Source organism: Dendrobates tinctorius, unplaced genomic scaffold (genome assembly GCF_039654945.1).
Source record: "Dendrobates tinctorius isolate UK_male_01 unplaced genomic scaffold, ASM3965494v1 ptg000060l, whole genome shotgun sequence".
In the NCBI taxonomy this organism is placed as follows: domain Eukaryota; kingdom Metazoa; phylum Chordata; class Amphibia; order Anura; family Dendrobatidae; genus Dendrobates; species Dendrobates tinctorius.
The window spans coordinates 16,896,489-16,919,269 of NW_027361728.1; the positions used below are offsets into that span (position 1 = coordinate 16,896,489).

General features: G+C 41.6%; 1 protein-coding gene across 4 annotated transcripts in view; it reads left to right on the plus strand.

Annotated features, from left to right (window-relative positions):
• Nucleotides 1-22,781, plus strand: part of MCF2L2 (MCF.2 cell line derived transforming sequence-like 2) — a 474,009-nt gene that overhangs the window by 440,000 nt on the left and 11,228 nt on the right. For all 4 annotated transcript variants that reach the window (XM_073578748.1, XM_073578751.1, XM_073578750.1 and 1 more), the window contains one exon: nt 11,397-11,509. In XM_073578748.1, coding sequence (XP_073434849.1) covers nt 11,397-11,509 — 113 coding nt within the window. The remainder of the gene's footprint in view (nt 1-11,396; nt 11,510-22,781) is intronic.

Genomic DNA, 22,781 nt, shown 5'->3' on the forward strand with positions numbered 1-22,781 from the left:
GATCATTTTGGAGGCCTCTCGCACTGCTTCTCCTGTTCCTCTTTGCACAAAGGAGGAGGTAGCGCTCCTGCTGCTGGGTTGTTGCCTTCCTATGGCCCCCTCCACATCTCCTGGTGTCTGCTCCATGCTCTGGACACTTTAATGACTGACACAGCTACCCTTCTTGCTACTGCTCGGATTGATGTGCCATCGTGGAGGAGCTGCACTACCTGAGCAATTTCTGTTGGTTGTATAGTAGACACCGCCTCATGTTATTGTACCTCTAGGGGTGAGAGCAATTACAAAATGCAAAAGTGACCAAAACAACAGCCAAAAAGGATGACAACAGAGAAATGTTCTGTGGTCACCCACCAGAAAAAGCACTCCTATATAGGGATTGTCTGGCTAATTGCCCTTAATTTCTACCTGTTGTCTGTTCCATTTGCACAACAGCAGGGTAAATTGATTCACAATCAATGGACAGGTTGATTTCATATAAGTGTGGATTTACTTTGTGTTGTTTAAGTGTTCCCTTTATTTTTTTGAGCAGTGTATATTCGATAACAAAGGGGGTTAGCTATGTTCCACATGTAAACTGAACACATGAAATCGGTCAATCATGTAGAATGGGTGTATAAAGAGGTAGGGGAAGAAGAGAACTATATTATTTAGTTGCAAGGTGGAACCCACATATTACAATTAGATCGTTGCTATATATAGCAATATGTGTCAAATCCCAAATCCTAGAGATTATTAGTATACAATCCTATATTTGGGAAGTATGAGGAGAAGGGCTGAAAAAAAGAATACAACGTTATATAGTAAAGTCCCAACAAATAAAAAGAATCCTGGTTCTTGAATGTAATTCAATGTCATGTTCTTTGCCAATATTGTGGTATCTGAAGTCCATGGATGGGATGCTAGGACATCCTTATATCAGGTGATAAGTCAGATGAAATCCTGGCAAGTATGGATTCGTAAGGAAGAACAGGACCTATATAATGAGGCCAATGGAAGGGAGAAAAATCAAATAAAATTTGTAAAGCAAAGTGTGTATGAGCCACAATTGAAAAACAAGCACATGGCCGCGCTGTTTAGAGAAAATATACCTAGGAAAAGATAGTAATTGCTCATTCAGGCCAGAGGTGGCAACTGATTGGAGATCAAAAATCCATCTTGCCTCCAATTGCAAAAGTTTTTTGTGATGGCCACCACCCCTGACAGGGCCCAAGACTCTCTGTAGTCCATTGATCCGAATGTTATTACATTTGCCCTGATGGATGGAAAGACAATGATCACTGAAGGAAGTCAAGGACTTACCTTTTCTGAGGTCCAAGGCTGCCACGTTGATAGTGTAAAGATGTTTTTGTAATCTTCTTCTGGGTACCTTGGAGGTCTGGCCCATGATTATCAATTCTATTTATATATATACTGCACAAAAAAATAAAGGGAATACTTCCATTTGCAACAGGCTGTTTGTGTTCCCTTTATTTCTTTGAGCAGTATATTACTAATATCATAGGTTGAACTTCCCCTGACAAAGCTGTATTGTCTTATTGACACCCCTGTTGTTCTTGGCTGCGCTTTCTCATGATTTTTCCCCATTTTCATAGGTTCTTGTAAGTTGCTTTTAGGCATATCCTCCACATGGCCCAGTATTGACCCTATTCATTTCTACTGACTCCATTCTTTGACTAATCTCTTTCTTAGGCTACTTTCACACTTGCGCCTTTTTGCGCAGCGTATCGAGCGCACATGAAACGCATGTCAAAAGCGCATGCAAATGTTTGTAAGCGCCGCGTTTTTTTATACCATTATTGTGCGCATTATGACAAAAAATCACAGCGTTTTTATTCGTTTGTAAGTGTTCTTTCAGGCGTTTGCATTTTTTATGCGCAATGGTGTCACTTCACAGGAGAAAAAATCCTTGAAAAATTCTTGCAACACACTCCACCAATGGGACAGCAGTGGGCGTGTCTTATGGAAATTCTTTATATACTGTAGACCCTGTTTACAGCTGAATTCTTCACATTTGCTTGCATTTGCCTTGTGAAACATGGATCTGCGCTGGAAGAGTTTTTACTTTGACTTGGATCTGGACATCAGGATGGCTCAGGCTTATGCAGTTGCTTGCCATGAACAGAGGGAGAGAGAGAGGCAGGGAAGACGGCAGCGGCAGCGTTTGCGGATACATCCCATTATTGAACTCCGGGAGAGCCGTGGAGCGTACCACACCCTCTACAGTAAGCTACAGGCAAACCCGGAGAAATTTACAGATTATACCCGGATGTCCCAGCAAAGCTTTAACGATTTACTTGGTCGGGTCCAAGAAGCCATCCGGAGACAGGACACGCAGCTCCGGCGTGCGATTACTCCTGAGGAACGGCTACTGGTTACATTACGGTACGTAGTATTGCAAAACCAATGCCTGCAGAATTTTCTTTGTTGTGACATGTACTATTACAAATCTGGCAGAATTATAGTTCTGCCATGTATTTAACAAAAAGCTGCGGTTTTTTTATGGCATGTAATGAACAAAAGGCTGCAGATGTATTTTTATAAACTTTTTTTTTTTTAATTTATTGTTGGTGTTTTTAAAATCCATATACAGAAGTAATATTTGTTGTTTTTTCTTTGTTTCCCAGATTCCTGGCAACTGGAGAAACACTCTCTTCACTCCACTTCCAGTACCGTATTGGAATCTCCACGTTGTCTGGAATTGTAGCGGACACCTGCCAGGCTTTGTGGAATGTTCTCTGTCCAGAATTCATGCCCCTGCCCACCGCGGAAAAGTGGTTGGAAATAGCCGAAAAATTCTGGACAGTATGCAATTTTCCCAACTGTTTGGGAGCGGTGGATGGGAAACACATCTGCATTATCAAGCCAAAAAGAACTGGATCGGAGTACTACAACTATAAAAAGTGCTTTTCTACAGTACTCATGGCCATTTCGGATGCAGACTGTATGTTTGTAGCAGTGGACATTTGGCCGTGGAAATGACTGCCAGGCCTTTATGAACTCGAACATGGGCCGGAGATTGTATGGCAACCAATTTAATTTTCCCATGCCACTGCCTCTTCCCAACATCGAAGCTCCGCCACAGACCTTTGTAATGGTTGGGGATGAGGCATTCCAGATGTGCCAAAACATGCTCAAGTCCTACTCCAGCCGGGACTTGGACCACACAAAAAGAATTTTTAATTACAGGTTTACCAGGGCCAGAAGAACTGTTGAGTGTGCCTTCGGTATTCTTGTATCCAGATGGCGCATTCTCGCCACAGCCATTAATCTAAAACTGGAAACAGTGGATGAGGTGGTGAAGGCCTGTGTGGTTCTACATAATTTTGTCATGCTAGAGAGCATCCAAACATAGATCTTGATGATGTTGCTCCTAACCCATTGCCTGAATTTACTCAGCACCCTCTCAGGTCATCGGTTGAAGTTGGCCAAATGAGGCACCAATTTGCGGCCTACTTCATCTCGGATGTAGGCCGGGTGGAATGGCAAGATCAAATGGTGTAAAAAAATTTTCTTGTTGTTGGGTTAATAAAACAATGTTTTGATACCTGTACTGAGTACATTGTGTCTTTTTACACTCCCGATAGTATTATTAACTCGCCAGGTGTACCAGTGAAATTATGATGCTGTGTTTTGTGCATCATAAATTTACTAGTACTCCTGACCAGGTGACTACACATACACACACACAAGTTGTATGACCGTTATCATCTCGACAGTGTGTTCAATTAGCAGCGACGGTGGAGAAAATACAACTAATATTTTTGTCACATGGACCAATTAAAAAAAAAAAAAAATTGTTGATGCACTGGCATCCTTTACTTTTTATTACACCAAAACATGTGACTATAAATATTATTTGTACGATAACCACTGTGGCTTGAGTTTGAAAACATACTGGAGACATAATAGAGTTTATACAACTTCTACCATACCTAGGCCTGGTGTATAATGCATATTGAGTTCACAAAGTTATCACACATGGGCATGACAATACACATATTACTTAAACTGCAGCATCTATAAAGTCTGCTTCAAATATATGGAGAGTTATGCAACGCTGCAGGTTAAAACGTGTATTCACCTGCCCAGGTGTGATAGTGATGATGATACAAGGCCAGGGTATTTGTGAAGTAAGTATAACATTTATTTTAAGCATCAGGTCATCAGTTTATTCCACACACTTAAATAGAGTATGTTGTTAATTACTAGGTATATTTACAATCCCCTTGCTTTGTCTCAAAAATAGTTAAATGATGATGGTACAAAAAAGGCAAGATAACAATAGATATGCCTTGCACTCAACACCATCCTCTATGCCAGGGTTTCCAAAATCTAGTCCTAAATGTCCACAAACAGATCATGTTTTAAGGATTTCCTTTTTTTGGGTCAGGTGAAGCAGTTATCACTGGAGTAATGGAATTACTTAAAACATGATTTGTTTGTTGGCCTTGAAGACTGGAGTTGGGGAACCCTGCTCGATTCAGTCTGTGCAATATTATATGACTGAAGAGACTGGTGCTGAAAATACAAGTCACATAGATTTGTTTTTTTGACACCAGATATCTCCATTACTGATGTTTCTTGTGTCAGTCTTGGACATATGTGTTGTCAAAAAAAACAATCTATATGACTTGTATTTTCCACACCAGTCTTTACATTCTTGTAATATTGCACAGACTGAATTCAGCAGGGTTCCCCAACTCCAGTCCTCAAGGACCACCAACAGATAATGTTGTAAGTAGTTCCATTGCTCCGTTGATAACTGCTTCACATGAGCAAAAAAAACGGAATTCCTTACAACATGATCTGTTGGTGGACCTTGAGGACTGGAGTTGGGGAACCCTGCTGGATCCAGTCTGTGCAATATTAGAAGAATAAAGAGACTGGTGTGGAAAATACAAGTCATATAGATTGTTTTTTTTGACAACACATATCTCCAAGACTAACACAAGAAACATGTCTCAGTAATGGAGATATCTGGTGTCAAAAACAATAATCTATATGACTTGTATTTTCCACACCAGTCTCTACATTCTTGTAATATTGCACAGACTGATTTCAGCAGGGTTCCCCAACTCCAGTCCTCAAGGACCACCAACAGATAATGTTGTAAGTAATTCCATTGCTCCGTTGATAACTGCTTCACATGAGCAAAAAAAAATGGAATTCCTTACAACATGATCTGTTGGTGGACCTTGAGGACTGGAGTTGGGAAACCCTGCTGGATCCAGTCTGTGCAATATTAGAAGAATATAGAGACTGGTGTGGAAAATACAAGTCATATAGATTGTTTTTTTTGACAACACATATCTCCAAGACTGACACAAGAAACATGTCTCAGTAATGGAGATATTTGGTGTCAAAACGCTAAGTGTACGGTGCAGTGTGTGTACGGCGCAGTGTGTGTAGTCGGCGATTGACACAGTAATCAATCCAATTTTTTTGAAAGCAGAATTGCACATTTATTTTTACACAAAAAAAAAAAAAGATTTTATTAGGAATGACGTTTGGGGGAAGATTGGGATACTTTGGGGATGTGGAGAGACGAGGAACGGCTGGAGGTTGAGGAAGGGGTTCTAGGAGAAGGGGCGACAAAATTACTGGGGGAAGGGAGCTCTGGAATGGACATGGAGGCAGGTTGAGACACATTAGGAGGAGAGGGTGGATGGACAAACAAAGTTTGTTTTTTTTTCCTTTGGCGCAGGAGTATCCTGCCTGGCCCGACTTCCACCGTGTGACCGCCTTACTTTGCTCGACCGCGTGGAGATGGTGGACCGTGGCGTTCACCTGTAAAAGATGGAATGTGGGTCACCACTCTGCTGCTCTGTTGTGGCGGTGGCGGTGCTCCTAGAAGTGGCAGTGGCGGTGCTCCTAGAAGGAGACAAAGTTGTGTCGGTGCTCATAGAAGTGGCGGCGGTGGAAGTGATACGAGGAGACAAAGTCGTGTCGGTGCTCAAAGAAGTGGCGGTGGCTGTGATCCGGAGACAAAGTCGTATCGGTGCTCCTAGAAGGAGGCAGCGTGTCAGTGATCCGAGCAGGAGAAGTTCTGGTAGGACTCCTAGGATGAGAATTGGTGGCGGTGCTCTTTGGATGAGGAGTGGTGGTGGTGCTCCTTTGATGAGGAGTGGTGGTGGTGCTCCTTTGATGAGGAGTAGTGGCTGTGCTCCTTTGATGAGGAGTGCTGGCAGTGCTCCTTTGATGAGGAGTGCTGGCGGTGCTCCTTTGATGAGGAGTGCTTGCTGTGCTCCTTTGATGAGGAGTGCTGGCTGTGCTTCTTTGATGAGGAATGCTGGTGGTGCTCCTTTGATGATGTTGACTGGTGGTGTCGGTGGCCCAAGCAGGTTCTGTGGTGGTGTTGCTCCAAGCAGGTGGTGCAGTGGCGGTGGTGGTGCTCCATACAGGAGCAGCGCTTGCCATAGTGGTGGTGGCGGAGGAGTGTCCAGCAGCACTCGGACTTGGGGTGGTGTAGTGGTGTCCGGCTTGGCTTGAAATGCAGGTGGCCGTGCAGTGGTATGCAGCAGAAGTCGGTAGGGAGGTGTAGCGAGTCAGCGGTGGCACTGTTGGAAATGACACCACTGACTGCTGCACATACCGATTCTGCTGCATAGCCTGCAAGTACGCAGTGTTGCAGGCCTGCAACACACTCAGCTGTTGCTCAGGACTAAGGTGTTCTGCCATGCCCTTTTCAATTTTACTAAAAAAAGGTGCGCTGGTCTGTTGAGGTCGGCCTCCAAGCGGTCAAGGCGCTGGTCGACAGAGTTGAAGCGGTTTTCCATGTGGTTAAAACCACGTTGCATGAGTGAAAAACTGCCTTCCACTCTGTCGGACAGCGACTTGAGGCTGGCATGAAAGGCCTCGCTCAAGTGCATAAACTCGGGCAAGACATTCCTTTCCAAGACCCTCTTCCGCTGGCGGGTAGTGTCCGCATGACCAGTGACAGAGACCTGGGAAAGGGGAACACCTGCTTGACCAGGTTCCTGGTCAACAGCTGTCTGTGTTGCTGACCTGCAAGCCGTTTCCTGGCTGTAGGATGGCTGGGACGGGTCCAAGGTCGACCGATGAAGGACCGCTCCAGGGACAGGTTGCAGGGTGCTGCTCCAAGTGCTGTGGAAAGAAAGGGAAAACATTACTATCATGCATTAACAAGAAGCATCAGCTGTGGAATAGAAAAGCACATAGCAATAAAAAAAAAAAAAATAATAATACTTACGCTCTGCTGGCAAGGACCGGTCTCAGGAAAGCCAATGATGATAGCGGTACTTTCTTCTGCGCCTTGCCGCTGAACCACTGTGAACCTGTCCCTCAGCACGAACATCAGTGTTGAAGCAGTCCTTCATCGAGCGCCAACGTGTGCGGACTTTGTTCACTGTTGGAAAAACAAAGAAAAAACGTTAGACAATGCACTGAAGGCAACATAATTATCAGCACACACACCTGATAGAACTTTGCAAACAGTCAGTGCGGCAGCACAAAATAATTCTATACACAATGCAGTCACTGTTGATCCTGAGGACACTGTTATGTTTCCTGCTAGAATATATGTAGCAGCAAACACAACAGTATCATCAGGAGCAAGAGTGAAAGCACACCTGTACCATCTGGACCAAAAATCAATGCAGCTTCAAGACAGCAGTTCAATACACAAAGCAATCACTGTTTTCCAGAAGGCATTGGTGTGTTTGATGCAAGAATATATCTTGCCACAAACACACCTGTACCATCAGGACCAGAAATCAATGCAGCTTCAAAACAGCAGTTCAATACACAAAGCAATCACTGTTTTCCAGAAGGCATTGGTGTGTTTGATGCAAGAATATATCTTGCCACAAACACACCTGTACCATCTGGACCAAAAATCAATGCAGCTTCAAGACAGCAGTTCAATACACAAAGCAATCACTGTTTTCCAGAAGGCATTGGTGTGTTTGATGCAAGAATATATCTTGCCACAAACACACCTGTACCATCAGGACCAGAAATCAATGCAGCTTCAAAACAGCAGTTCAATACACAAAGCAATCACTGTTTTCCAGAAGGCATTGGTGTGTTTGATGCAAGAATATATCTTGCCACAAACACACCTGTACCATCTGGACCAAAAATCAATGCAGCTTCAAGACAGCAGTTCAATACACAAAGCAATCACTGTTTTCCAGAAGGCATTGGTGTGTTTGATGCAAGAATATATCTTGCCACAAACACACCTGTACCATCTGGACCAAAAATAAAACCAGATTCAAGACAGCAGTTCAATACACAAAGCAATCACTGTTTTTCCAGAAGGCATTGGTGTGTTTGATGCAAAAATATATATTTCCACAAACACACCTGTACCATCAGGACCAAAAATAAATGCAGCATCACAGATCAGCTTTATACTTACTGAACGCCCCTTTTTGAAGGCAAAAATATATCTTGCCACAAACACACCTGTACCATCAGGACCAAAAATAAATGCAGCATCACAGATCAGCTTTATACTTACTGAACGCCCTTTTTGAAGTTGGAGAGGCATTGTCCCAGCCATCCATCATCGCTGCGGCCACCTCATTCCATAGCTGCCGGGTCAACACTGTGTCTTTGTACTGCTGGTCACGGCTGTCCGACAACGGGATACGCTCCTCAAAAAGGCGGATCAGGTGCTCGTTGTCGATGTAAAATTCTTCGTCATCCCGTTGTGGTACCTAGAAGAAAAAAAAATTAGAATCTTTCTAATTTTGGAGAATAAAAAAGATAGAAAAATAAACAGAGAAGAAGCAAGATAATAGATGAAAATAAAGACAGAAAAAAAAAAAAAGGAAAGACTATATACTAACATTGTGTCTCCTCGCCATGACTTGGCTACGCTGCTCCCGCTCAGACTGCTCCCGCACTTCACCTTCACTGGCCGTGTCCGATGTCTGTAAAGAAAAAACTAGAGGCATCAGCTAAACTTACCCAAAGGCAGCAATATCCTCAACTCACGATCAGCTTGGGCCAGTTCTTGCCGAGATGGCGAATAGACCGATCCAGAAGAAGACATGCTGAAATTTAAACAAAAAATACATTAGTACATAATAAATTGTACAGGTCACACACACATTATGTTGAAGAATACTCACATTTTGGCTGCTGAAGCTTGAATCCAAGGCTCTTGTCTGGTCTTTTATTCAAGGCTGTCTGTAGCTGCTCTTCTCTTGCTCTCTGTAGCTGCTCTTATCTTCAAGGCTGGTGTGGCCCTGAAGACACCTTCTTTTATCAACATTCCTCCCAAACAATGTTGCTTGTTTAGAGGGAGGATTAAACAACTGTCTATACATTGTTTACTCAAATCGTATGCGCGCACAAAGCGCTGACGTGCAGACATCCAAGCGCACGCCAGCGACCCCATAGACTGTAATGCTATTTTTGGGCGATTTTTTTAACGATGTAGGCGGAACAATAAATGCAACATGTAGCGTACGGCGCGTCTGGGTGCACACCTGGAAAATGCACAGCGCACACTAAATGCTGATGAGCGCGTGCAATCGCAAGACCCTGCAACCACCATGTTAGAGATAGGGGAACATTGCGTGTGCGCCCGATAGCGCACAATGCGCTGCGCGATAAAACGCTAGTGTGAAACCAGCCTTACTTGCATATAAATACCATGCACCTCTTTCCTCTGTATATGTGTATATGCTTAACTTTACATTGTACTATGTGTATTTCAGGATATAAGGGGCTCTGTGTTTTCCATCTTCTTAGGATATTGGTGGTTTTCTACCTACAGAATAAGGATTTTTCCTATCTGTCTGTAATTCTATATGGATATTATTTGATATTATTGCACTTGTGACCTTATATGAGAAGGCTTGGGAACATTTATTTCTGGGATACCTTTTTGGGAATTTGCATACTGGAATTATAGCGTTAGGTTGGTCTATTGTCGACCTACAGGGTGTTATTTATGGAATCATTTGGTTTTGAAATGCTTTTGACGTGTTTTCTATGGTGCCTAATAAAATATATACTTTTCACAGTATCCAGGTGTACTCATTGTCTCTCCCCTTAAGTACTGTTTGATACTTTACATGATGTGTTATTTCTGTATTTAGTGGTGCACCCTGCGTTGCATACTTACCACATTGTGTCATTTTAGCCATACAGCCAGTCAGACCGCTTCACTCTCACTTCCTTCTTACAAAACAGAGATCTGGACGAAGTGGAAACTGCTTTTGCTTTCTGACTTCCTTTGAATGTCAGTTATGTCTGAAGGCGCGAGGTGAGAACAGGCTGTTTTTTTAAAACATGGAGGAATATAGCAATTGAGAAGGGGTTGTCTGAGTACTGGTTAACCCCTTTACTGGAGAAGAAGGGGGTGATTCAAATGTTATTTTTACTTCATCTTTTTTAGTCGCCATGGGGCCTTGGTCTAAACACTGAATTTGTGTTCACTGCCATTGTCACCGCTGTGTTCAGGGCTCAGTAGTGAAATCATCATGCTGCTGTGCTCTGAACCCTGACTGCGCTCATACATTCAGATGTCTCAGTGGTTACTGCGCTCTATACATTGAAGTTCAGTATGCAGAGCATTGTAGTCAGTGACAAAGGCAACTGGTCTGCTGCAATTTGCTGTAAAACCACATTCAGACAAGGATAATTTTTGGACCATTTTATTTGTTAGTGCACTGTATTAATAAATGGACTGTTGGTTAATACTTGGTACCATCTGCTTCTATGGTGAGGTCATTTTGACATTACCAAGGCTGCACTTGTGTTAAAGAGCTTGAAAGGAGTTGGATACTGTCCTAGGAGACCTTGTAGTGTTATACATGTCTTTACTGGGCAGCTGGAGACTTTATAGTTTTGACATATGCAGTGAATCGATTCACTGTAAATTGTTTTTTTTATATTCAAAAAACCTGGCATATTCGAATTTCAAAAGGTATGATCATCTCTAGATGCTACCTTTTAGGGTACTTGCCCACAATCAGGAATTGTAGCTTTTTGGACGCAGCGTATTTTCTCTGCGTCCAAATCGCTGCATTCTACATACGTCCTTGTCGCCTCTAATGACAGTCTATTCAGGGAAAGTACGCAGAGGAGACTAGCATCTCCGCTACAGAAATTAATATGCTGCGCCTTGGAAAGCCGCACCGCATGTCAGTTTAAAAGAAGCACAGTGGGCATGGGATTTCTATAAATCACATCCACTGTGCTTGTAATGTAGAACGCAGCGAAAATACGCTGCGTCCAAAATGCTACTATTCCTGATCGCGGGCACGTACCCCTAGAGTTTTGAATTACATAACTCATGTTTGGCAAAAAAACTGTGACTATTGTCCTCTAAGTAGTGTGTTCTTCATCTAGTGAATTTTATTGAACTTGACCTGAAAATATCTACATATCCATTTATTTATGTTTTACTTTTGCAGATTTCTAGTCTTTTCTGTGTTCAAAGTAGTTTTGACACATGTTCACCAACAGCCTTTTCCCTTCAACCAGGGGATGAAGTACAATTTCAGCAATGTGGAGAGAATGGACAGTGGTAAGTATAACAACATGTGATATCATGTATCTTTATTCATTAATTAGTGCACTCAGAACAATGTCGGTTTATACTGTATCATATATTCTTAAACTAAACTTGTTCCCCTACTATTCTTCCTGCAAATAGTTACTCACTGATATGCAATACTTTATTCTTCCAGTAAAATCTTTTAGTTTGAGTTATGTTTCCTGGCTTCTCTATCAGGAAGCTGTATCTTTCATTGTGTAGTGCTGTGAAAGTGTGAAAGAAGTATCAGCATGACAGCATTTCAGGCAAAAGGATATACTGGTTCCCCTAAAAAAGTGACTACGACATTACACAATAATAACCTAAGCATGTACGTAGATTGAGGCTAAGTTGCTGTCACGTGCTGTGCAATGGCACCTAGTTATTGTAAAAGCATATTCCTATTCGTCTAAAGCTCACTGTACACATGCAATATTATGCAACCTTATAGGAATACACTACATGGGGTGTAATGTAATATTGCAGTAATTTTTTCTGATTTTATGTGTGTGCAATTATTGCTTGCAATATGTTGCTGCAAGTCTTCAAACAATATGCCATAAGTGTTTCTACTAAGATTGCACTCTTACATCTAATCTCCCATGATGTCCACAACACATTAAGTTAAAATATGAATTTCTATGGTAGGCGAAAAAGATTGTGATCTCAGATGTCCAGAGAAAAATCTAAAAACATGTTGGTCATTCACTTTGTTAGACAAATATGCAGTAATGTGCAAATGTTTTAGGCAGGTGCAAATACTGCAAAGTAACAATGTTATAAATATCGAAATTTTAATAGTACATTTTTTATCAACTAGCAAAATGTAAAGTAAATTAACAAAAGAGACACATAAATCAAATCAATATTTGATGTGACCTGACCACCCTTTGTCTTTTTTATCACCATCAATTATCCAGGTACCCATGCACATAGTAATGGATTTTGTAGGATTATGTTCATCATTTTCAAATGTAGATTGAAACTGTCATTTACTGAAACAGAAACAGTTGGGTTAGAGGCTTAAAACTGGGTGAGGAACAGCCAGCTTTACTACAAAGATCAAATTGTGGAAGACAGTTTCATGTCACAGGTCATACATCATTGATAAACTAAACACACCAACAAGACACAAGGTAGTTATACTGCATCAGCAAAGTCTGATGGTTCCAAGATATGCTGTTAATTTTTTTTATTAAGAAGCACCAAAAAGTAATATCTACAAGGACTGTATCTATAATGCAGCAGATGAAAGATGCATCATGCTTACTTAGTTTAGAAATTGTGAGATGTCTAATAGTGTTCAGCAGTGCCATCAGCTCAGAAATGTTAGCAACTATTGTGATCCAGCTACACCTATCTCGTGTTTGGATAAGTCTGTCCACAAGTGGTCTTCATGGCAGAATTGCAGCCAATATTAAAGGCTAATCGTTAACTATGTACAAAAACATAGGAAATGAAGTGCAGAAAAATAGCAGCAGGAATTCTTGACTGTTAAGTCAAAATTTTACATTTTAAATATTAGGCTATAAAAGAAGAAAGTTTGTTCACCGAAGTGCTGGAGAATGGCACAATATTGATTGCCTGCAGGCAACAATGAAGCATGGTGGTGGTTCCTTGCAAGTTTGTGGCTGCATTTCAGCAAATAGGTTTGGAGATATGGTCAGGATTAATGGTGTCCTCAGTGCTGGGAAATAATGGCAGAAGAGACAGAAGAATTTGATCAAGCATACATCCACAGAAGATCTATGGTTACTTCTTCAAGATGTTTGGAGCAACTTGCCCTCTGAGTCCTTTCAAAAACTGTCTGCAAGTGTACCGAGAAGAATTGATGCTTTTGAAGGCAAAAGGTCATCACACTAAAAATATAGACTTGAATTAGATTTTTCTTTTGTTCATTCACTTTGTATTTTAATAATTGAGAGAAATTAACTATTAACACTTCTATTTTCAAAATTTTTCCACACTTGCTTAAAACTTTTGTACGTTACTGTATATTGTGACAGTAGACTAGTTATAAGAATGAATTTTACACTGAATACTTAGCCACTTAATGACTCTGCCTATTTCGGAATCTACAACGCAGCCCCATTTTTCAAATCTGACATGTGTCACTTTGTCTTAATCATTTTTGAATGATTTTATGTATCCAAGTGAATCTGAGACTATTTTTTATGACACATTGGGCTCGATTCCTTATTGTGTTTGCTCTCCTTTTTGTATTCTTTTTGTATTTTTGCTTGTTTTTTATTTGCACTTTTTAAATAATTATTTCATAAGCGTTTGCTTGTTTTTTTATGTTCATCATTGGGGGGGTGGAGTTTTTAGATGTTTTCATTTGATTCATCAGTTGCAATAATTTTGCACAAATATACTTAGATCCCCCCCATCAAGTGATTTTATGCACGCCAGGGATTTTCTCAACATTTTAGTGGAACATGCAACTTTCTGTGCTATAAAGTCACATTTATTTTGCACAAAATTTATGAACCATATTTTGATGAATTTGGTACAAAAAAATTAAGGTACTTTTCTAAGTTGTAATCTTTTTGCCCTTTAAAACAGATTTTCATTTCAAACCAAATATTTTTTCCATGCTCTAGTTTGGGTTTGCAGAGGCATTGATATGCTAAAACATAAAAAGCATCCCTCAAAAGGTGTGTAGTTGAATTTTGTTACATTTTTTTTTCTAATGATATATAGGTTCTTAAAATGTATTTTCAGGAGCACACTGCTGCCCTGCCTCCTTTTATGCCAGGGAGGATGGATGTGAAGCAGTATGCTCCTTAAGATTGATAGTTTGGACCAGCAGCATGGTTTCCCTGCTGGTCCAAACTGAGTTCTCTCCCATGCTGCTAGCAGAAACCACTTTACAGCTTGGGACTAAAGCAGGTCAGATCCAGTGATCCGACCAGCTTCAAAGCGGCACAAGCAGGTTCTAAAGCATACAGTAGTCTGCAGGTTGAACTAGTCAATGAGCTGCACACTATAGAACAAAAATCCCTACATTATTGAAAGTGGAAAGGATTTTTAATTAGGCATAAATTGCAAAGTAGCTTGTTTTTACAAGCATTTTATTACTTTGCCCATTTATGAACTTGAGAAAACCTATTTACCCACTTCATGACCTTTGACTTATTGGTATGTCAAAGCTTGTGTCCCTGTTTTTGATCTGATCAGCTGTCATGTGCCTCTATCCAAGACCCACCCGCAGCTGCTAATCAGTTAAATGCCGCTGTCACTCAGTGACAGTAGCATTTAACATACGCCGTCCGAAAGCACTTCACAAGTTCCACCCATCGGCGCCCCAGTCACATGATTGCGATGGGTTGTCATGACAGCAGGAGCTCTGCAGAAGACTCTCCTATGAATGCCAGCCCTTATGGCATGCATGTAGAGGTGCGTCTATTCTAATTAAATCCTTACCTTTCTTATTTAAATCTGTTTTGCCGTTTTAGAGAAATTCATCTTTGAAATTGTATGCTAATTAGTCACAAGTGGATCGTGTTGGACATTGCACTTTAAACTGTTCTGTCTCTCTCCCTATTTTCTTCCCTCCGCCTGCCTCCTGTCTTTGACTAACAGATCACTCCTGCTTCAGTGCCCAATAGCTCTCACAATCGTCATCATTGCCTGGGACGTCATTGTCCTGATCATATTGCAAGAACTGGACTATCAATCTGCACATGTGCTGCCTCTGGAAATGACAGCATTTGCTTGAAGTCTTGGGCAGCAAACGCAGGTCACTGAAACACAAGTGACATGTCCAGTCAGAGACAAGAAGCCAGTAGTGGGTGGGGAATAGGAAGAGTAGTGTCACGATTCCTCCTCTCAGTGTGGTGAGTGGTATATCAGCCGCTCAATTTGTGGCAGGGGCCTGCTGAGCTGTCAGTGTGGTGAGTAACAGTCCAGTCACCCAATCAGGGCCGGAGTTTGCTGGGTTTTCTACAGGTGTCTTCGGTTCTGAATGATTCCCAGGCTATTTATCTGGCTGGATGCCTCTTATCTCTGCCAGTTGTTACTCTGCCCAATTTGGTTTGTGTTTGATCTGTGGTTTGAGTGCAAGTATTTTGATCTTTGTTGACCCACCTTGGATTTTCTTTGACCATCTGTTTGCTTAGAGCCCCTTTGTCTTGACCCACTACCTTCTTGGAATTCTGACCCAGGACTGTGACCTGACTATGCCTTTGCCTCAACCCTCTGTTTGTGATGTACTCTCCTGGCTTTATACCTTTGACTTCCTGACTTCCCCCTGATAAGGTGTCTGTAAGTGGCAAGAAGCAGGGGAGCTGTAAGTTCATTGTTCTACCCCACTGCACTTACAACTTATTAGTATACAATTTCAATAGTGGATTTCTCTAAAACAGCAAAATGGATTTCTACAAGAAAGGTAAGGATTTATTCAGCATTAAGGCTCCTTTACATACATGCCATTAGTTTGGGATATAACATCCTGAAGACAGGTTTCATTTACCGTAAGTCTGTGTTATTTGCAAATTATAGCATATTTGTTCCTCAAGTAACAGGATGTTGGACCCAACCACAGACCAGTGCTTTCTCAAGTTGTTTGTCAGAAATAGATAAGAGTCCTTCGATAAGATAACTATTACAACATTCAGTGAACTTATACCTCTAAATTCCAGCTCATGTTTTTGCTGTTATTATTGTTATTTTTAATTGAAAAAAATATAACATGTACATTTATGAAAAAGATCGTCAAATGATTGGCGAATAATAGATAGTAATAGAAGTGTTCACCTTGCTTTGGACGTTGTTCTAACTTCTGAGCTTCAAGTTAAACAGGTAACACATACAGGACTGACTTGACATATAATATTTTTTCTGTTAATAGTGTAGTATTCCTCAATTGTAAGTAATGCCACCTATAAAGGTAAAGAATCATACAGGAGGCCAATAGAAAAGTAAACCACCTCAAATACAAGTGCCAGGGGCATTGGAGGATTGTTTGCAGCGGATTTATTATACCTTTCTGTTCAGTCCATCTGTGCAAATCATGTAAGAAAAACTTGTTCTCCCATGGAACAGTGAATAGTGATTGTGGAAGTCTACACACGTGGTTTACATTGTTGGCACCCCTTGTTTAATGACAGCAAAAAACCTACAATGGTCACAGAAATAACTTGAATTTGACAAAATTACCGTAATACTAAATTAAAAATCTATGAAAATGAACAAATGAAAGTCAGACATTGCTTTTCAACCATGCTTCCACGGAATTTAAAAAAAACAAACCTAATGAAATATGCCTGGACAGAAATGATGGTACCCCTGAAAATAATATGACAAAAGGGACATGTTAAATCAAGGTGTGTCCACTAATTAGCATCACAGGTGTCTACAATCTTGGAATCAGTAAGTGGGCCTGTATAGAGGGCTACAGATACTCACTGTGCTGTTTGGTGACATGTGTTTCACACTCAACATGGACCAGAATAAGCGAAGGAAAGAGTTGTCTCAGGGGATTAGAAAGAAAATTATAGTCAAACATGTTAAAGATAAAAGTTATAAGGGTACCGTTACACCTAGCGATGCACCAGCGATCCCGACCAGCGATATGACGCGGTCAGGATCGCTGGTGCATCGCTAGGTGGTCGCTAGTGAGCTGCCACACAGGCAGATCTCACCAGCGACATCGCTGGGGACAGGGGTCGCTACTTACCTGTCAGACGCGGCGATCCTGCGTCCTCCCGTCGCTCGTCGGCGCCACAGGAAGCGCTGCAGGAAGTGACCAACGAGGAATGGTCCAGGAGCTTCTCGCGCGATCAGCGATAACCAGCAGGGGAGCCGGTCGGAGGTAAGTATCACATGCAGCGATATCGCTAGCAATATCGCTGCAACGTCACAAAATCGGTGACCTTACAGCGATATTGCTAGCGATATCGCAGTGTGTAACGGGGGCTTAAGACCATCTCCAAGCAGCTTGATGTTCCTGTGACTACAGATGCACATATTATTCAGAAATTTAAGCTCCATGGGAATGTAGCCAACCTCCCTGGATGTATTCAGGAGGAAAACTGATGACAAATCAAGTAGACGAATAATACGAATGGTAACAAAAGAGCCAGAAAAACTTCTAAACAGATTAAAGGTGAACTTCAAGCTCAAGGAACATCAGTGTCAGATCGTAGCATCCGTCTTTGTATGAGCCAAAGTGAACTTCATGGGAGATGACCAAGGAAGACGCCATTGTTGAAAAAAAAATCATAAAAAAGTCAGACTAGAATTTGTCAAACTACATGTTGACAAGCCACAAAGCTTCCGGGAGAATGTCCTATGGACAGATGAGACAAAAATTTAACTTTTTGGCAAAACACATCAGCTCTATGTTCACAGATAGCAAAATGAAGCCTATCAAGAAAAGAACACTGTCCCTACTGTGAAACTTGGAGGAGGCTCTGTTATGTTCTGGGGCTGCTTTGCTGCATCTGGCATAGGGTGTTTAGAATCTGTGCAGGGAACAATGAAATCTTAAGACTATCAAGGGATTCTAGAGAGAAATGTGATACCCAGTGTAAGAAAGCTTGGTCTCAGTCGCAGGTCATGGGTCTTGCAACAGGATAATGACCCAAAACACACACAGCTACAAACACCCAAGAATGGCTAAGAGGAAAACATTGGACTTTTCTGAAGTAGCCTTCTATGAGCCCCGACCTAAATCCAATTGAGCATCTCTGGAAAGACCTTAAACATGCCGTCTGGAAAAGGCAACCTTCAAACACGAGACAACTGGAGCAGTTTTCTCTTGAGGAGTGGGCCAAAATACCTGTTGAGAGGTGCAGAAGTCTCAATGACAGTTACAGAAATCGTTTGATTGCAATGATTGCCTCAAAAGGTTGTGCAACAAAATATTAAGTTAAGGGTACCATCATTTCTGTCCAGGCCTATTTCATGAGTTTTATTTTTTTATAAATCTTGTGGAAGCATGGTTGAAAAGCAATGTCTGACTTTCATTTGTTACTTTTCATAGATTTTTGATTTATTATTACTTTTGTCAGATTCTAGTTATTTCTATGACCATTGTGGGTTTTTCTGTCATTAAACGAGGGGTACCAACAATTTTGACAACATGTATATGTGCAAAACGGATCCATTAAGGAAACGCAGGAACCTTCGTCGGCAAGTACTCAAGAACAAAGCCACCAGCTAAACTTTCTATTCAGAGTCTTATTTTCGAGGCCTCCATCGGTCAGGATTGCTGATTTCGTGTATGAATTTCAGTAGCGGATTTCAAGTAGCCCCCAAAAATCAAATCATAGACTGATTTAGCAAGTTAGTGTATTGCGAACAAAGTGCCAGTGAGTGCTGAATTTTCTGAACCTCAAACTGTACCAAGTAATATGTGTGCAGTAACTGAAACACCTAAATTATTGTACCTGGCTGCAGATTGATTGCTGATAGAAATGTGGACCCATTGCTGTACTTCATGATGGATGATGTTTGGTTCCATATATCAGGTCATGGAAATTCCCAGAATAGGAGGTACTGGTTCACTGGCGATCCCCATTTGACTCTCGAAAAACCACTTCAGAAAACTGGTGTTTGGTGTGCGGACCAGGAATATGAATAGTGGGCCTGATATTCTTAAAATCAACTGTGAATTCTGCAGTTTACCTTGACATCTTTGAACAGTTTTGCAACCAACAACGAAAAAAAGTTTTTCCTTTTCCAACAAGAAACCGTAGCTCATGTGACTTACTAGCACAGGATGATGGACTGTTTACTGACGAGGAAACTGTGAGCAAGGGGTTATGGCCACCATGGTCCCTGGACTTACCCAAATGTGATTTTTATTTGTGACGAAATGTAAAATAGAATATATATGACAACAATTCACATACCCTGGATGAATGCAAATTTTTTTTTTTTAGAAAACCATAACTTGGCTATGATTAATAGCATGTTAGCGCTCAAAACGCGTAGGCCTAATGCTATGGTTTCACTTGTTTTTCTAAAAAAAAAAAAAAAAAAATTTTTTGCAGTAGCTGGACTCCTTGCCTTTTTCTCTTCAGTCTACTTATCTGAAACCAGAGCCAGGATTTGTCCGTGCACTGCAGCCCTTGTGGATCATTGCCTGCAATGATGAGCTGATATGAACTTTGTTTTTTCTTTTAATTATGCGCTGAATCACTGTTGAAGAGCTGCAAGCAGTATCATGGCACATAGTCTGTGTGCCCAAAGGTGCATAGACGTGAATGGGGACCACTTTCAGCATCTGCTGTGATTTATGGGTAAATGAATAAAAATAATCCACTTGCTTGGTCATCCTGTCTTGTGACCAGGTGCAGACCAGGTGAAAAAAGGGAGCATAAGACTCCTATCCTATTCATTAATGGGGTTGGACAATGATCTAATAGGTAACAGTTAAAGAGGTCGGTCACCCTTTTGTAGTGTTTTTTGTTTTTACTTAAATGCATGTATTTGGGGCTAAAAATCATTTTTAAAATTGGGTTTCATTCAAAAATTTGCGTAATTTGCCTTCGATAGCCTCTGTGTTGTATTGTCTTTTGATGGCTGAAGAATGAGTTACCTGAGAATCTATCAGAGAGCTTGTTATGATGGTCTTAAGGGTAGCGTTTGTACCTCTTTTATCTTTCTGAGCTCATCTCAGCTGATTTCTGACAACAGACTGTAAAGATATGGACATACTGCCCACATTTCTCTCTTGAATAAATAAATAAGTTGTGGAGACACGAGTGTCAGTGGGTGCTCTCATCCGCTATCCTGGCTGTCTTTAGAAAGACCGCATGGACCAGGGCTCATCCCACTGAACTCCCTTACTCCTTTCTTGTGGGAAGAATACTACTCAGACAACACAGGGTGAGCGTAAAACAGTGTGGCAATACTTTACTGAACCACCAACAGACAATAACAAATAGAACAGTCCCAGCATATACACAAAAGAGTGCAAATTACAGAGTCTCACCCTTCCGCTGGCTCGTCGGGAATGAGAACATCTGCGATTTCGGGGCTTCCAAGGCTGACTTACCCACCAGTAGCACCCTGATTTTGGCAGGCACCCACAGAGAGGAGGTAATGACAAGCTTAGGAATCTGACAGTCCATTGAGGTACGTGACCAGAGGACTTGAGTGTCCAAACCTGGCTTCTCCAAACGTCTTCATGGGGCCAGGTGACTGGATAGTACCAACCTAGCATCTCCAAACGTCTCCGTAGGGCCAGGTGATCGGATTTTCCCAACCTGGCTTCTACGAACGTCCCCATAGGTTCAGTGATGGTCAAAAGAGCAGATCTGTGTCCCTCCAGTTGGCGTCCTGTAGAGTGTCAAATCTGTATGTTTCAGCCATGGTTCCCTGACTGCTGTTCTGTAGAGTCTCTCTACAGAAGGATAGAGATCCCTTTTTATACCCACATCTGTCCTTCTGGCAATCATCCACAGGTCAGGTGAAAGGTGGGATGAGGTCAGCTCTCATTGTTTGAGTATTTAATAAATCTGTATAGTTTGTCCTTCACTGTTGGCAGAAAAACCAACCATATGGACGTATATAATGGGAAAACATCAATTGTTCAATTACCCAGCATCCCTGTCTTCCAGGGATAGCAACACAATACAGTTATAAATAAGAGGTATCAACCAGGACTTTGAATCCTTTTTTTGCTTGGGATTTTTTCCTTGGATGATACAGCTACCTATTTGATTATGTGGATTTTCTTTTGAACAGTGTTTTTATTGATGGAATAAACTTTTAATTTTATGTGAAGTGCTGTATCAATCCCGCTCTTTTGTGGGCTGCCTAATTAAGAATAAATGCTGTGTCGTCACACAAGTTTATTGTTGTAAAATGTTATCAGTATTGTGATGTATAGTGTGACTTGTATGTTAAAAGTGTTAGCAATACTGATGTGTGTAGTTTGACAATAGGGATAGTAAGAGTTAACAGTTGGAACTAGCCCAGTTTTAAGGGGCTGAGTTGCAGGGAAAGTGCCAATTTCTTGTCAGAGATTCCGATAGGGCCTGGACTACACAGCAAGTGAACCTAAAGGTCCAAGGTGAGCAGTGCCACATTTTGGGGTGTCCTTGAGTGAGAGGAGACCAAAGTATAGGAATAGCAATATCCGGAGCAGAAGTGACTAAGAAACAGAGTGACCCTCTGGAGATGGGTGCTGGGAGAGGATGCCCGGCAGGGAAGCCTGGAATTGGCTGCTCTCTAAGTAAGAAGCCTGGACAGGACTGAGTATGGGAGACAAGTAGATTGTCCTGGCCTAGAGTTACAGAGCATCAGAGAGATTGAAGCTATGTTTGGCCATACTGACACCCTAAGGTGAAAGATGAGGGTTGAGTAAAGAACTCTTATTAAGCAGGACTATAAAGTTAAAGCTGGGTTGTAGTGAAGTAATGAGAAACAGTAGACACAGAGTGCAATAGAGAAATGAAGGATGGAAACTATGTGGAACTTGCTTCAAATTGAAAAGGAAACACTCATAAGATGATGTACCTGCTATCTCTTGTGTACCCTACGAGGTTACCGGTTAGTAAAAAGTTTATTTTTGAATGGTTGTCTCCCTTATTGAACTATGAAACATCTGATTCTGGCAAACCAGCAACATCGGTTATATGCGGCCTGCACAGGCAAACAGCGCCCTCACAGCACAAGTCCACACACCTATCCAGGTTACCCTCTTTTATGTGACGTGTCGGGGCATAAGAGATCAGTATCTCACCCACAGCTGCTGCCCCGCACCACGTTACAAGATCACATCAAATTTGAATGTGTAGTGAAAGAAGAAGCATATAGAAGCTGAACTGTGCAACTTTGTAAGGAAACCCTATTGGAAAAATGAATTTTAGCTCTAAACGTGGGCATTTAAGTAAAAATAAATTTGTCCCCAAAGGTGAAAAACCCTTTAAGGCTAGTTTCACACTAGCGTTTTGAGGCACAGCACGTGCTCGCCGTGAAGCTCTGCCCCCTGCCGCGCCTCCTCTGGTCAGTTCCGCCTATGGGCGCATCCAGCTAGGAGTAGACTTCCTTTTTGCAGTTAACAATTAAATATGTATGACTAAAGCATGATGTAAGCATAACATTTAGGGTGGGATCACACCACAACTTGCTTCCCATTTATGGCTCATTCTGGTGCTGCCATATACTGCATTTTGGTATCTGGCTAAGGCCCCTTTCCCTTGCTCAGTAGTCCCATCTAAGCTTACCTCTCAAACCCCCAAATCCGATCTCAGATTAATGCACCCACATGGTCATTGACTATAATGGAACTGACAGTCAGTGTCTG